The following is a 16,938-nucleotide window of genomic DNA, read 5'->3' as shown; positions in this document are numbered from 1 at the left end:
TGAATGGGAAAAAGGAACGTGAAAAACATATATAGAAAAGTAAATAGAATAAAAAGCACACTCTTAAAATTAATCCATAACAGGAGTTTCTAAAAATAAAACACGCGATTTATTCCATTGCACAAATTCCTTATACACGAGACCAAAAAAAAAAATGAATTCTTGTTTAATTGCTTTGATAGAAGAAAAAATTAAGAATAAAAGAAATAACAAAATAACAAATGAAGTAGGTCCCTCATGAAGTACAACCCAACAGGTGTTTCTTGGATGTGAAGAGAAAAGGGCGACGTAACCTTTGTTTTCATTAACCCTTTTGGATTTATTTAAAAAAAAGTTTATATGCTGTAAATATAGAAATAGTAAAAATCCATTTCTCTCAAAAAGCATAAAGAAAAATACAGTAAAAATACTCATGAAATAAATCTCTACTGGGAGGCTCTTGAACATGACGGGAAAAAAATCTTACTTCATTCAAATTTAACCACTTCAATACCATGGCGCGTGTCCATATACACACTGCTTACTATTTGGTGATTTTATTCAGCTTCAGAAACTTACGTGGGGATTAAAATAGTGAAGACTTAGGCTATTAATCTTGTAACTTCTATAACCCCGTTCTGATATCAATAAAACGGTCTAATTGTTCAGAAATGTCAAGGTTAAAAATGTGTTTCAGTACTGAAGAGATTAAGTGTTTGGATGTGTGCAAAGTGTCTAAAATGTACTAAATATATATGATATGATATGATAATTCTCTGCATGGAAATGTAAGAGTAAATTAAATATCATAATAATTCACATTTCGGTAGTAGGAATTTCTTAAATGCGACAAATAGAAAGAAAAAGAAAATGGATGCGGTGGAAATTAACTTGAAATTCGAGTTCAAATGTTTAAACTATGGAAAAAGAATGGTAATATAATAACAAATTTCTTAAAGATGTGAAAATACAAGCCAAGCCTTGCTATGATCTGACCTAGTGGTGAAATATCTAAACAGAAAATGTAACAACAAAGTAAATTTCTTGAACATCACAAGAGAGAGAAAAATATAAAAAAATTGGGAAATAAAACTGAAGAACTTATTTATATTTAGAATTTAAAATGTATAAAAAAACATAAACAAAAGAAAAATAATAATAACTGACCCAACAAAATGATTCAATAAAACATAAACTCCTTAAACAGAGAAAAAAAACCAAATGGTTAAAACGAAAAAAATAAAAAGAAAATATGACTAGTCTTTTTCTCCTTTTTTTTTCGTAATATAGAGAAAATGTTTGTCCGTGGCGGCGTTGAGCGTTGAGCGAGGCGCGAACCAGCACGCCTCAACGCTCTCGCTTATAGTCACGCTACAGACATGGAATTCTTTTTGAGGCAGCGTTTGGCGGGCACAGTTTACGGAAGATTATAGACTTGAAGAGCACACTGCAATGCTTTTTATAACGCTATTGCTTCCGTCTGCCTTGTCAGTGTGTGTGTGTGTGTGTGTGTGTGTGTGTGTGTGTGTGTGTGTGTGTGTGTGTGTGTGTGTGTGTCCGTGTGTGTGGTGTGTTATGTACGTATGTTTATCCTTGTATGTATGTATGTGGGTCTGTGTATCTTAGTATTTTGTTGTGTACTCGTGAATTTTGATGCTGTTCCGACGAATATTTGTGGATTGCTGAATTTTATTTTTTACTTTTTCCTTCTTTTTATTTATTTATTTTTTTCATTGTGTGGTCGGGTGTTGGTGGTCTGGTTCCGTGTGTGTGTGTGTGTGTGTGTGTGTGTGTGTGTGTGTGTGTGTGTGTGTGTGTGTGTGTGTGTGTGTGTGTATGTGTGTGCGGTCCTCTCACTCCCGCACGTCATACACACATAAATTGCCAACTTTTCAGAGCTAAATTTGAGTGTTGCTTGGTTTGTTTTTCCACGCGACACAAAACACCTCATGTCTTTAGATACACGAGGCCATAACTCACTTGGCATTCTGTCATTTATACTCCTTGGAGTTTATGCTACAATATAGAGAACTTAAGGTGCATGGCGTAGTATTTTATTAATGGAGGATAAATGGATTGAGACGAATGTAACTACTGCTAAAATGTTATTGATTAATTCGTATTGAGTGACAAAACGCTTGAGTGGGTGCAAGTGAGGAGGAGAAGGTGGTGGTGGTGGTGGTGGCAGTGGAGTAGATTGAGGTGTAAGTAATTAAATTGCAAGGAATCGATGAAGATACAGGAGTAGTTATGCTTTTGTTGTTACCAGTAGTGGTGTTAATGGTGTTGGTGGGAATGATGGTGGTGGTGGTGGTGACAGTGGTAGTGGATTTATGGCAATTACCGGTGTGTAGTGGTTTTTGAAGTAGCAGTTTTGTAATAGGAATGATAGCAGTGCCTGTGGTAGTAGATGTAGTGGTTGATGTTGCAGTAGTTGTGGTGGTGGTGATAGTGGTGGTGAATTTACGAGAAGTACTCCTACGTGCAATGGTGGTTTTTGCAGTGGCAGTATTCAGTATTGATAATGGAAGTGGTAGAGGTAGTAGCAGTAGTAGCAGTGGTGGTGGTGGTGGTGGTGGTGGTGGTGATGTACCTGGTTATACAAGCTCGTGACCTGCGGCTTTTCAATTTATTTAATGAGTATGTGAGCTCGCATGGAAAACGGTTCGGGTGAGGCCTGTTTATTTTTATGATAATTGACATGACATGGATTAAAATAACAAAAATGACACTAGTGCCGGGTGGATGTCGATGTATGGGGTGAAGGGATATGGCGGGGGTGGGACAGAGACAGGGGGGGAAAGGGGGAACTCCAATAAGCTATAGGAGAGGAGAGGGAATGGGGAAGGGAGAGGAGGGGAATGAGAATGAGAGAAGGGAGATTGAGGGAAAGGGAAGGGAAATGGGCGAGAGTTAGCGTGTAAAAACCAACATCACATCAAATACTAGTTTATTACATAGATGATACTCGCAATAAGTGTAGGAATCTTCTTAAATTATTACTCTGAAAGGTTGAAAAAAGGGAGTTGGTGATATTGTGAGGAAGAAATTAACACACACACACACACACACACACACACACACACACACACACACACACACACTACAGCAGTCCGCCGAGTTAGCCGTTGTAGTAAATAACCTGAAAACGGTTGGTGTAAAATAATTGCTGCTAACCTAATTAATGAATGATCCACACCCTTTGCCGCGTAATTAACACCCATGATTCTTTATATTGTGTTAAAAAGAAAAATCTTCCACATATATTATTCTCACATATTAAGCACTAAAATACAAAAAAAAAAAAAACAGGATTGGATAAACTGTTTAAGTGATTCCTGAAAAGAAGTTTTAATTGTGGATTGGGTAACGTTGCTTCTAGTATTGACAATATTAATGACCACGTGCTAGGACGGGGGAGAAGGAGTGGAGGAGTTGGAGGAGTGGAGGAGGGGAGGAGGAGGAGGAGGATATCTGGTGATGCAAACTAAAGGAGTGAGTCAAGTGTAAAGAAACGGAGTAGAATGAGAAGCACAAGTGTGAGTGATGAAGCCCAGGTGTGAGGACCAAACTCATTAGCGTGCGTTGGGTCTATCAATTCTTCCCTGAGCGCAGGTGTGCTGGCGAGGGGGCGCACCTTTGAGAGAGGAAGGGTGGTGTGGTGATGGCGTGGTGAGGCAATAACACTTGCTTTGAGAAAGAATATACGAATATTTGAGAAACGAGAATGTATTAGAGAACAAGTTGGTGCTAGATAAAGTGCTAAAAGGATCTGAAATTACCAGTAACTTATATGGGCAGCAGAGATAGAGGGAACAACACTTGGTTTGAGAAAGCGTATACGTATATTTGAGAAACGAGAATGTATTAGAAACTAGATAGAAAGTGTTAAAGGGATCTGAAATTATGGGTAACTTATATTAGAGGCAGCAGAGACTAAGAATGTTATAGATAGTTTGTTATGGAGTGAAATCAGAGTGTGTTGATTATTAACTCCTTCAGTACCAGGACGCATTTTTACCTTGAGTTTTGGGAATGATTAGACGATTTAGTTGACATTAGTAAGGGTCTATGGAGGTCAGAAGATTAATGGTCAGAATCTTAACAATTTTTAATCTCCAAAATAAGATTCTGAAGCTGTATGAAGTCAGCAAATGGTGAGCAGAATGAATATGGAAACACTGAAGCGATTAAGAAAAAAAGAGATGGTTTGATAGATCACGTCAGGTTACATAGAGATTTAGAAACAAACAACTGGAGTAGATGAAAGAAATAAAACAGATAATATAAAAGAAAAAGTTAAAGATTTAGGGTTTGTGAGACTGTATACCTGAAGCAGGACTGGTGAAGCACGATTGGTGAGGAAGACTTGGTGAGGTAATGTCATGAGGCAGTATTGGTGAGGCAGGGTTAGTGAGGCAGTTTCAGTGAGGCCTGGTTGATGAGGCAGGGTCATTGAGGCAATGCTGGTGAGACAGATCTGTTAATGTAGAATTGGTGACGCAGGATAGATGAAACACGCTTTGTCTGGCAGGATTTGTGAGGCAGGGTTGGTGAAGCAAGATTTGTGAGGCAGGTTTAGTGAAAAGGCTTGGTGAGGCAAGATTGGTGAGGCAGTGTTGGTGAGGCAGGGATGGTGAGGCAGGGTTAGTACGGCAGGTTTGATGAAGCAGTGTTGGTGAGGCAAGGTTGGTAAGCCAGAGTTGGAGAGACAGTGTTGGTGAGGCAGGGTTGGTGAGGCAGGGTTGGTGAGGCTCCATCTTCCAGCCTCCCTCACAAGAGACTCCCAAACTGGTCTTTGAAACGGCATGTCCTCGGCTCACCCTCGTGTGATTCCGGTTGTCCAGAACTATTTCCAGAAGTCATTTCCTCTATCTCCCATCCTCTCCTCCTGTCTTCCTCCCGTTCCCCTTCTTCCTTCCTCTCTCCTTCCTCCTCGCCCTCTCCCTCCCCTCCCAATCTCCTGTACCAATTGCAGTATCGTTCTCTGAAAAACCATTTAGTACGGAGCAAGACCCTCTCGCCCCGTATGTGGAAGACTCACTTTGTCTCCCTTTCTATCCTCCCTTTCCTGCTCACTCTCTCTCTCTCTCTCTCTCTCTCTCTCTCTCTCTCTCTCTCTCTCTCTCTCTCTCTCTCTCTGGTTCCTTATCCATCTCCCCTATGCATCCAATGTTGTTGTTTCCTAAAGGGTTTTAAAAGAACGAGTACCTTATATTTTCGAGACTTTTCATGGATAACCTAACCTAACCTAAACTAACTTATCCTAACGTAACTTCACAAATAACATATCCATCTCCACAAGTGTATATATCTTAAACAGCCTCTCTTCTAATTATTTTCCTCCTCCTCCTCCTCCTCCTCCTCCAGCTGCGCGCGTCTCGGATCCTGCCGACCAGCGTTTCATTAGCGTAATGCCGTGTGGTGTCTCAAACAATGCTAGCCCGACGCTTTGATCCCCTGTCACTGGGCTTATTTTGATACGTGACGAATGCGCGACATCCGCCCTAATGGAGCCCCGACCCACGGGTGGCCAGGGGGCGCCCAGGACGGTCGCCGTATTTGTCCTTGCTAGTAATTAATATCACAAGAAGTACAGGCAAGTTTGGTGGTTCAAGTGAATTGCTTTCCGTCTGTCTGTTTGTCCGTCTGTCTGTTTCTGTCTCTCTGTGTGTCTCTCTCTCTCTCTTCCCCTCTCTCATAGGGGGATACTGAGAGAGAGAGAGAGAGAGAGAGAGAGAGAGAGAGAGAGAGAGAGAGAGAGAGAGAGAGAGAGAGAGAGAGAGAGAGATATTGGAAGGTTAATAGTAGAGAAGAAAGCGACACTAAACTTCAAAGTAAATAATAACTTATAATCTCTCTCTCTCTCTCTCTCTCTCTCTCTCTCTCTCTCTCTCTCTCTCTCTCTCTCTCTCTCTCTCTCTCTCCACCATTGTACCCTGATACACAAACGTGGCCATTATTCAAAAAATCTCATCCATTAGGTACTCATAACAATAATACATTTCATCTCTAAAGGAAATGATCGGCTGTATAATAAAAACAGCGTGATGGATCCCGTGCATGAGTGACGTCCGTGACCATAGCGCAAATATATACTTTAATTAATTCAATAAGAGCATTATAAGCGACTGATCCTAATGAAATGAGTCCCTATAATTGATTTTGTTTCATTTACCTGATTGCACTCCGGTGTATATAAAAAGGAGACTATTCTTTTATAAAACCATAATACGAACGCAGACTGACCTCGCTATTCTAAGAGAGGCGGGCGAGGTTCATCCAAGGCAAGACTATTCGACGTGCAGCGGATTTTAATCAGAGTAATCGGCTTAGACTAGAAAACAAGGGATAAAACCTTCCATAATCGAGCTATGGTTTTCAGATTTATATAGGAGGCAATCACCCTAATGACACCTGGGCTCGATCGTCATTAGGTAGAGTGCGTTGCCAAATTATAGGCGATTATTAGCCTTAATGATGTATAAGCCTTTCATAATCCCGCGCCTGATTTCCGGTAAAGCCTTCTACAATTACTGTCGCCCGACGCGGACCGTGTTGTGGCTGGCCGAGGGAGGCTTGTAGGAACGTCTTGTGTGGAGAGAGAGAGAGAGAGAGAGAGAGAGAGAGAGAGAGAGAGAGAGAGAGAGAGAGAGAGAGAGAGAATCATCGAGTATCTACGATTTACCATGAGACACACTTGCAACTAATACAGTCACTGGTATTGAATAAAAAAATCTATATATAATTACAGGTTACTAAAATCTTAGACTGACAGCCATCAATTGTGTACTCAGCTGTCACGACATGGAAATGCTGCACATGTCATTATTTCCTTCTTAACACAGCAGCAGAATTAATAAGCCAAAATCCTCTTATACGAAATAACTCCCAAATCCTAGAAATTAGCCCTAGATTCTAATGCTTTCTTCCAGCAAGGGTGCAAAATAAGCGAAACTGAGACAGACAACATAACCACATAAATTATAGCCCAGGAATCGATTTATTACAGATGAAACTTTCAAAAATGATCTCTATTTTCACCTCATTACCTTACGAACACCATAACCACATCTATTTTAGCCAAGGAAACAATTTATCACGTGTCAAACCCCCAAAAATTATCTTTACAACCTCACAACCTTACGACTTGACTTCTTTTTAGAGGGAGGTTTCAAGACATTAGTTTCTGGTTTTTGGCTGATTCTTTCAAGTCTTTTGGGGAACCTGCGCGTCCAGTGAGCCTTTTTTTTTCTAATATTATGTTGCGTTAAAAAAAAACACTCAATACAGTAACCTTATATTATACACAGATGAAACACGAAATACAACACAAATATCGTTCCCCCACCACTTTTAGAACCCAAATCTTACTCAGCCTCTTAGAACCTACACAAAAACAGTCTGGGTTAGCCGTGCCCGTCTGCAAGTAAAGGTGAGGTGGGCGGACATACAGGTTTTCCCGCCAAACACTACACACACCCCGGGTTATCACTGTCGCCGTATCTGCCGCGTGCGATAAGCTGGACGTGTCGGGGAGGGTGACGATGTGCCGCTGGGATATTAGTGTAGCTAAGAGACGGCGGTGATTTGTTTGTAAGCGAAGTAATGTGAAGGATGGCAGGCTGTTTTGGAATCTTTTCGCTCATAACGGGTTGGCTTCACACACACACACACACACACACACACACACACACACACACACACACACACACACACACTATAGAGTATATATTTTTTGAAGATTTAAGAGAGTGCAGCTCGATCATACCAAACATAAAGCGACTAAAATACCGAAGGATAATCCAGCGCTGACTCACTTTGGATGCTATCAAAAATAAGCAAATAAATAACTAACTAAATGAATAAACATGCTCTTCCATACTAATTACCAAAAAAAAAAATATATACTTGAAAGAATATTTACTTGAATTTTGACATCTAACTTCACAAAACATCCAAATTTCTTACTCTTAATCCCTGCAATACTGGGACACATTTTTACCTTGAGATTTGTGTACGATTAGACGATTTTATTGACATGAGCAAGCGTCTATGGAGGTCAGAAGACTTAAGGCCACAATCTTTATTATTTTAACCCCCCACAAGTTTCTGAAGTTGTATAAACTCACCAAATAGTAACCAGAATGAATATGGAAGTGCGTCATAGTACTAAAGGGGTTAATTACAACTTCCTTGCCACACATCTGCGACTCACCTGTGAAACTTCTATTGCACCGTTATAATACCACAATAGTACCATCACTTCACCGTTGTACCTTAAACTAAACCTGTCAACGGTGCGATAATACCAGAAAAAATATTGCCAGCTGAGAGAGAGAGAGAGAGAGAGAGAGAGAGAGAGAGAGAGAGAGAGAGAGAGAGAGAGAGAGAGAGAGAGAGAGAGAGAGAACAAACCCACTAATTTTGTCTCAGCCGGCGAGGGTTTTTCACGTCTAGTAACGCATTCGGCTGTTGAGAGGTAGGCGTTGGGGGGGGGGGCAGGGTCACAAATGAGGGAGGGGAGAGGGAAAATAATATAAAAACATCTCTTTCTCACCTCTTCCTCTTCTCCCCCTCTTTCCCTTCTCCCAGTCGTGTTTCCTTTTTTTCATCTACTTTAAGTCAGTTTAAATTAGATATATTTGAGTGTTATGTGAGTGTTTCTGGTCTCTCTCTCTCTCTCTCTCTCTCTCTCTCTCTCTCTCTCTCTCTCTCTCTCTCTCTCTCTCTCTCTCTCTCTCTCTGTGTGTGTGTGTGTGTGTGTGTGTGTGTGTGTGTGTGTGTGTGTGTGTGTGTGTGTGTGTGTGTGTGTCTATTACCTTCGGTCTATTTGTCATTGCCTCAGTTCTCTTTCAATAATTTATTCATTGTTTCTCCCTCTCTCTCTCTCTCTCTCTCTCTCTCTCTCTCTCTCTCTCTCTCTCTCTCTCTCTCTCTGTAGGCTAGGCAATAGGAGCACATCCTGGTTCACGGGGATAACTAGCCTAATAGTGCAATCAACTAATGCAATCCAAACCCGCTAAAGGCTGACTCTCTCCTAATGCTGATTTTGCAGACCTAATACACTTTCTCCTTCCCTCCCTCCCTCCTTCGCCCTCCCTCATTCCCTCCTTGTATGCCTTTTCCTCCATTTATCTCTCTCATTTCCCTTTTCTTCATATCTTTTCCTTTCTCTCTGTCTCACTTTCTCTATTTTCTCTCAGTTCCCCATTTCTTTCCCACATTTACTATTTCGTTGTTTTTCTTCCCTCTCTCTTCATTCATTCTCTAATTACTTGTTGCTTTTCTCTTCTCGTTATTTTTACTTTCGTCTTCTCTCTCTTGTCGTTTTCGTGTTTCGCTCTCCTTCTTTCCCTTAGTGATCTGTCTTTTCCTATTTACTTTCCCTTTCCTGTCTCACTTCCCTTTCATCTTCCTCTTCTTCCATTCGTTCTCTTCCTTCCTTCCCTCTGTGCTTCCTCTCCTATACATTCCCTTCCTGCTTTACTATTTATTCTTTGCTTAGTTTTACTTTATTCCTCATCTTCACTTTGCTTTTCCTTTCTCTTCACTCTTACATCATCTGTAGAAATTAAGTGCTAGTGTTACCAATCCTGAGATAGAATTCAGGTTTTCAATAAATTTCAAAGTGTGTGTCGAGATATCTTCTTAACATTACGACGCGGGAAAATTTAGTGTCGGTGTTACATTTACTTATTAAAATTGGACTCGAATTGTTCTTAAATGCACTCGTCCTTATTCTTCTTTCCCAAATGTTACCAGATAATTTCCACTTGACAGGTAATGTTTATAGAGTCAGCGCGGAGTTGTTATACCTGCCAGCTCACCTGTGGGACTCAGTCTGGCTTTCTTTTCCTTCATGATGTAATATTTTCCCACTGTCTCCTGCCAGTGACGCCCGCAAGTTGTTAAACCAAGTAATTTACATACTCACATCTACCTGTCGCATCTATCAGGTGGGCACTCGCTCCCTCCAGCTTTTACATACACAACTAATTTGCACTTGTGAGTAATTTATACTTGCTTGTTGATTGTTCGTCTGGCTAATTTGCCCATGCAAGCAATTTGCATGTGAAACTAATTAGTGCACCCAACTTTTTTACACCTTCTTTAACCAGTGATATAAATCTACCTGGTGCATTAGTGGGGTTGCGAGCCTCATTAGCCGCCGAAATGGGAAATGTGAGGGACAATATTGCTTGGGTGTTGGGAGACGAAGACTAATTATCGATATTAAAAAGGAGTATTAAGTAACACACACACACACACACACACACACACACACACACACACACACACACACACACACACACACACACACACACAAAAAAAAAAAAAAAAATTTACCAACCTTTCACAAAATATGACCCATTTTATAAATCTAGCAAGTAATAGAATACCGTTTCTTTTATGGAGAAATATAGATTAAAGAAGACATGTGCTCGTGATGGATGGCCGGGCTGGAAATTCGATGCGACGAGACTCACAAAGGCGAAAACAAATGAGAATGATGGACTTCAGGTGATGACAGCATTTGCAAGAGAAAATAACTTACCACACAGAATAATCAGGGGCCATAAATCACTGCTAATAATGTTTCCGAAGCGTTTATGGTCTCCACCCTCTCCCACTCTCCCTCGCTCCCTCTCCCTCTCTCCCGTACCTGCCACCACCATCACTACCTTCGACCCTCCCTTCTGCCCTGCCATCTCCTGCCTGATCTTTATTAATGCTCAGAAAAACGCTGCCCGCTGTCACAGGTATTTTGGACAGTGATGAAAGACAAGCGAAATTAACTATTGTCTCTCACTCATTGTTCCCGCCGGAGCCTTCCTCTCTCACTCCGGGAAATATGATAGATGGAAAAATAGAGATAGAAACAGTGAGGGGAAAAAAATCATTCGTAAAACATCCTCCTGAACAATGCTTTTGGAATTTGTTGTTGTTTATGTTGATGTTGTGAAATCTGAGTGAGTTTTTTTTTTTTGTGTGTATTTATGATAAAGTAATGTGGAAAAAAATAACAATTGGTTCATAAATATTTCCATGAACAGTTACTGAAAATTTTGTTGCTAGTTATGTTAATGTCAAATCTGAAGAGGCTTACCTAATTTGCTTATTCGAAACTGAAAAAGAGGAAAAAATATATATAGAAAAAAAGAACCTTATGAAATACCTGCCAAAATTTATTATTATTCATGTCGTTGTCAAATCTGAGGTGGCTTTATTTATTTATGATGACAGTAAACGAGAAGGGAAGAAAAATATGTTGACAAAAATACAAACTAAACACACCCATGAATCTCTGTCTATTCATATTGATGTGACTGAATCTGAAGAAGTTTTATGTGTCCTGTGTACTTCCTATATAGTAGATAAAAACTGTTTGTCTAAGTTGAAAAAGGGGGAAAAATATTAGTGGTTGCAAAAAGAAATAAATAAACATATCCTTTACAGTTTGTACCTCTGGAAGTATGTAAATTTTTATATGATTCATGTACTTTGTAAATATAACAAAAAAAAACTGTTCTTATGTAAGTATATAAGAGAGAAGGAAAGTAAAAAGATAAATTGAACAAAAAAAAGTTGAAAAAAAAGCCTAAAAACTCCCTCAGCGAATCTTTTTTATCACAATTTATGTTGCCCTAGGCTGGTTTCCCTTCTTACACACACAAAAAGAAATGATCATGTCAAATTTGAACCACATTGTTTAGTTCTATACTCAAAATAAAACTACTCGAAAAATAAAAACGATGAAAAAAGATCGAAAAAGCATAAGAAACCTCAGAAAATCAATCTCAATTTCAATTCATATCGCAGAATTCAACGCCTTCAGTACTGGAACGCATTTTTATCATGAATTTTTGGGTGTGACCAGACAGACGACTTTACTTACATTAGAAACGGTCTATGGAGATCAGAAGATTAATGTCCACAGTCTTCACTATTTTAACCCCCCACGTAATCTTCTGAATCTGTATAAAATCGCCAAATAGTAAGCAGAATGAATGAAATGCGTCCTGAAGGGGTTAAGTCGGTTTTGTATATATGTGTATTTTAGGGAAACTGTCCACGCGAGGAAGGTTTTTAGTTATTTTTTGGGACTTATTTTTCATGGCGAGCTGTAATCAGGTGGGCTTGATCATGCTTCTGATGGATGGTGTTTAATCTCTCCCTCTGATTGGACTCCGATCGATCTTGATGTGATTACTTTCTCTCTCTCTCTCTCTCTCTCTCTCTCTCTCTCTCTCTCTCTCTCTCTCTCTCTCTCTCTCTCTCTCTCTCTCTCTCTCTCTCTCTCTCTCTCTCTCTCTCTCTCTTATTTTCCTGTAATTACTCTGGTTAAATTCGACTTTTTTTCGTTTTCATTCTCTCTCTCTCTCTCTCTCTCTCTCTCTCTCTCTCTCTCTCTCTCTCTCTCTCTCTCTCTCTCTCTCTCTCTCTCTCTCTCTCTCTCTCTCTCTCTTACCCTTTATTAATGTTATTTTCATTTCTCCACCTTCCATTCTCATCTTTTTCATATATGCACACCATTTTTTCGCTCCACCCTCTTCCCCTCTCCCTCTCTCTCTCTCTCTCTCTCTCTCTCTCTCTCTCTCTCTCTCTCATCAATTTGCCTGTGATTATTTCTGGCCGTGACGGATCTCCCTCTGATTATATTTGTTGATGACTAATCTCGCTCTCATTTCGTATTCTGCCGTAATCAGGCTGCCTATGATTAGCTTTCGTTTAATTTAATTTACTCAAGATTATCCGAACACGTGGAGCCGAACACCACGAACCAGCTTGTGTTTTAGGGGCCCAGGTATTACAGCGGTGATTAGTTCGGCTCTGATTGCTCGTAGCCAATTACTCCAGGTGTGATGTCTTACCTGGGAACTGACGCGCGCTCGGACGCAATTATCGGACGGCGTAATCAGCGAAATGCCATTCTTTATTTCCACGGTTCCAATTTACGGCGAGTCTTTTGGTGTACGAGAGGGAGAGGGAGTGGGAGAGACAGGGAGAGTGACTGCATGCTCCTAGTTGACGGTCCAAACTCTTTACTTCTTGTGTAAAATATATAAAGTAGAAGTGTATGTATACTGTCTGGTTCTACATGTAATTTTTGTTTCTCCTTCTTTCCTTTTTTTTTTTTTTTGTCTTAAACCAGTAGCTTCTTTTCTCCTTTCCTTAGTTATTTTTTATCTTCTTTGTTCCCGTTTGTTTGTTCTTGTTTTCCTCTTTTCCTGTTTTTCCTCTATAAGCAATCTTCCTTTTCCTCTTATTCCCTCCGTCTTTCATCATCTTGACCAAACCAAACGTCTTCTTTTCCTTTCTCCTCCCATTTCCTTTCTTTTCCTCTTACATAATACCTCACTCTTTCTTCCTTTCCTTGTCCTCTTTTCCTCACATTCTTTCCCAGCGAAGCACTTTCTTTCCTGCACCGCACACTACCCTCGGGAAGGAAGGGGAGGTAAAGCTGGCTTGCGCGGTAATTACAGGTAGTTTGTGGTGTAGGGCGGCTGCCACCTGCCCTCCTGCCAGCCCATAACTATAATAATTTCCAAGACCGCATCGGGTGGTCGGGTGGACAGAAGCCAGCCATCAATGCTCCCATTTAGTTTTCCTTCCGCTCTCCGCACATTACCTGAGTTTCTATTCACTTTTTTTTCTCTTCCTCTCTTTCTCCCTTGACTAATAACTAAATAGCGTAGTAAAAATGGCGTCAATTCACAGGAGCCGTAGATTAAATTACATGTCAGCGAGCAAATAAAATAAAAAAGACACTCGTCACTCGTTATTATTAGATTGGAGTCAGGTGTAATTACTTCGACTTGTGATTCACGTTTCAATTATTTACCGGTTACCTAAACACCTGAGGTAGTGACGTCACTCCGGCCGGGAAAGTCATTACCCGATAAAATTAGTGACCTTTTCCTGCGGCTACCTGGAGGGGCAGGTGTGGCGAAGCGTGAGAACACCTGTACTGATTTCTATCATTATCCACAAATTGGACGTGAAGGTAAACAGAGAAAATTGAAAAAGAAAAACTACATTCGACCAGAAACTTATTTGCTGGTTAATTAGGTAAATGTGATGACGTGTTTTGGAAGCAGTGGAGTTGGTCACCTGTGTGTGTGTGTGTGTGTGTGTGTGTGTGTGTGTGTGTGTGTGTGTGTGTGTGTGTAGGATGATAAACATTAGATAATATTCCTTTTCCCGTTTATATGATGGAAACTGAACAAAAATAACTCTAAGGTACACGAGAAAAAAAATATATACTTGTTATACGCAAAAGACTATTTTAATAATCTCGCTACAGAAAAAGTGAACCTGTAACGTGAAGAGATGGCATGATGATAACTAAAATAAGACCCCAAGAAAACCGTAAACGAAATCATATGTTATTTTCTTCATCTAGGTTCAGAAAATCAACACACTTATTTTTTTCATGTTCAGTTATAAGATAAGGAATTTGAATGGTAAGAAATATTGGATAAAAACTAAAAGAAAAAAAGTGTGGAATTTTAAGTTTTCCGCTTTCTTTTTCCTCCGCGTTCAGAAAAGTCACACTCTCTTCTCTCACAGATAATAAGGAATAGCAGAGATAAAAGCCATGAAATAGAAAAAGAAAACTCATATAGTAAGCTTTGTTAAGTTAGGTTATAATTACTTCACCTTGCTTTCTCAAGATGCACTCCCTCTTACAAGTAGTTACAGAATGAGAAATATAAATCATGTAAAAATGTAACTAAAGGAAGCTGTTGTAATGACTTCCCTTTCTCTTTCAAGCTAACCCTCTCTTCTCCTCCACAGGTAGTTGTAGGATGAGGATGGCCGGCGTGGAAGTCGGCAAGACAACGGGGAGCCATGAGTGTGGCGGCTGTGGCAAACGCATCAACGACCGCTATCTCCTGAAGGCGGTCGACCTCTACTGGCACGAGGATTGTCTCAAATGTGGATGCTGCGACTGTCGGCTCGGCGAGGTCGGCTCCACGCTCTACAAAAAGGCCAACCTGCTTCTCTGCAAGCGTGACTATCTAAGGTAAGTGTCGAGCGATGGTGTATTGGGTACGATGAGCGTTTCCGGTTGTAAATGTGAGTATGAACACGTGCCATTCAAGACTGAGTAAAATGTCAGATTCAAAATAAATGTTAACGTGATAAAACTGTGAAAAAAAGGACTTCATTAAATTGAGAAAACTTCGGGTATGTTAGGTTAGGTTAAAAAAGGTTAGAATTGGTTTTTGTGAGTTAATTAGTTTAGGTTATAAATATTAACTAATGTAGAAATATCAGAATATATAGCTGTAAAATGACTTGTAGGAAAAGAAATCTAAGGAAAAAATTATGGAAGGACAGAAAGATGCAAAGATAAGAAGAATATGAAAACGATGAGTAAAATAACAGAGAAAGTAAAGATAGAGAAAGCGAAGAGAAAGAAGTGTGGGAAAGATACAGGGGGGATTGTTCTCTGACCTGAAAAGGGGGAAGGAAATGTTTGGAGGGTGCAGAAGAGGAGAGTTGGGGGGAATGGTGCAGGTGCAGGGTGCAGGTGGAAGGGGGAACACAAGGTACCTTTCCCAGCGATGTGTCTTGAGTACCAAATGTGTCTTACTCCTCACATGACTGGTGATATAATGGAGTAAATATATCAACTACAAATTCAATGTTTTATCTTTATTACATTACCTTTTTTTCATCTATTTATACTCTTGGCGTTTGACGTGAGGCAATATTCAGATGTACCCAAAATTATACTTCACTCCTGTGGAAATCGGTCATGCGATATGTATATCATTAAAAACTTCTTTCCTAAACACGGGGCGATAAACGCTTCACTTGGCTCGTTTCTCTAATTTTACTCGGACTCACGGGAATAAAATCGCAAATTTCACAAACGTACCAAAAAAAAAAAAAGGATAAAAGTGAAATTAACTACAATAATCTCACTAGAATCATATATACGTGAAAAAAATATATAATAATCAAACGCAAGTAAATTAAACACACACACACACACACACACACACACACAGAAACGCACCAAAATTAAATCAAAATACGCAACAAACACGATAAGCAAAATAATTAGGCAAAAAAAAAAATAAAGTCAACATGAAAGTAAGGAATCAAACACAAACAAATAAAAAAAAACTAATAAACAACGTAAACAAGCATGACCCCCCCAACAAAAAAACACTACTAACTCAATTACTGAAGCCGAAATGATACGAAACAAAATGTGGAAATCAAAGTGTAGCAATAAATTCACCTCGATTCAGTCAACGTTACTGTTCCTGACACGCACGACTTGACATAGGTGCGTCCTTACCTGTTTCTCAAGCTAATTAGTTCCATCCCAAAGACACGTATCCCTTTATTTACGAGTATATTTTGACTCATTATTTTCTTTACAAACTTATATTTTCCTTCTATTTCTCTGGTTGGATTGCCCTCTGTTTTTTTTATGGCTCTTGTTATTGTTGTTTTTCTTATTGTTGTTGTTGCTGCTACCGAGGATGCTGTCAAGGAGAGTTGCCGCTGTTTTTCCTGGAGTTAGATTGAAAGGATTGCTTCTCAGGTGAGGGAGAAAGTTTTTAATTAGGCCCCAGGTAGGATCAGAGGAAAGGAGAAGGGAGAGAAGATGAGTGGAGGGGGATGAGGTAGAAGGAGAAGCAGGAAGAGGAGGAGTGGAGGAGTGGGAGGAAGAGGAGAGACGGATGAAAAAGATGAGTATGATGAGTAGGGTAAGGAGGACAAGGACGAGGTGGAAAAGCAGAAGGAGGAGGAGAAGGAAGAGGAGGAGGAAGAAGAAGAGGAGGAGAGATGAGTAGGCAAGTGTTTCCGCCACATACCAGTAAGATTTGGAAATGTGTCTGGCGGTCAGTATGTAAACACGCACACCCAGGCAGACTTACACACACACACACACACATACACACACACACACACACATACACACACACACAC

At 40.0% G+C, this 16,938-nt stretch overlaps 1 protein-coding gene across 6 annotated transcripts in view; it reads left to right on the top strand.

Moving 5' to 3' along the window:
• LOC123510412 (LIM domain only protein 3-like) overlaps positions 1-16,938 on the top strand; it is a 236,718-nt gene that overhangs the window by 145,104 nt on the left and 74,676 nt on the right. For all 6 annotated transcript variants that reach the window (XM_045265583.1, XM_045265582.1, XM_045265581.1 and 3 more), the window contains one exon: positions 14,782-15,010. In XM_045265583.1, coding sequence (XP_045121518.1) covers positions 14,793-15,010 — 218 coding nt within the window. In that variant the 5' untranslated portion in view covers positions 14,782-14,792. The remainder of the gene's footprint in view (positions 1-14,781; positions 15,011-16,938) is intronic.

Source organism: Portunus trituberculatus, chromosome 29 (genome assembly GCF_017591435.1).
Source record: "Portunus trituberculatus isolate SZX2019 chromosome 29, ASM1759143v1, whole genome shotgun sequence".
Taxonomy (NCBI): Eukaryota; Metazoa; Arthropoda; class Malacostraca; order Decapoda; family Portunidae; genus Portunus; species Portunus trituberculatus.
This window is presented reverse-complemented; position numbering and strand designations above follow the sequence as displayed.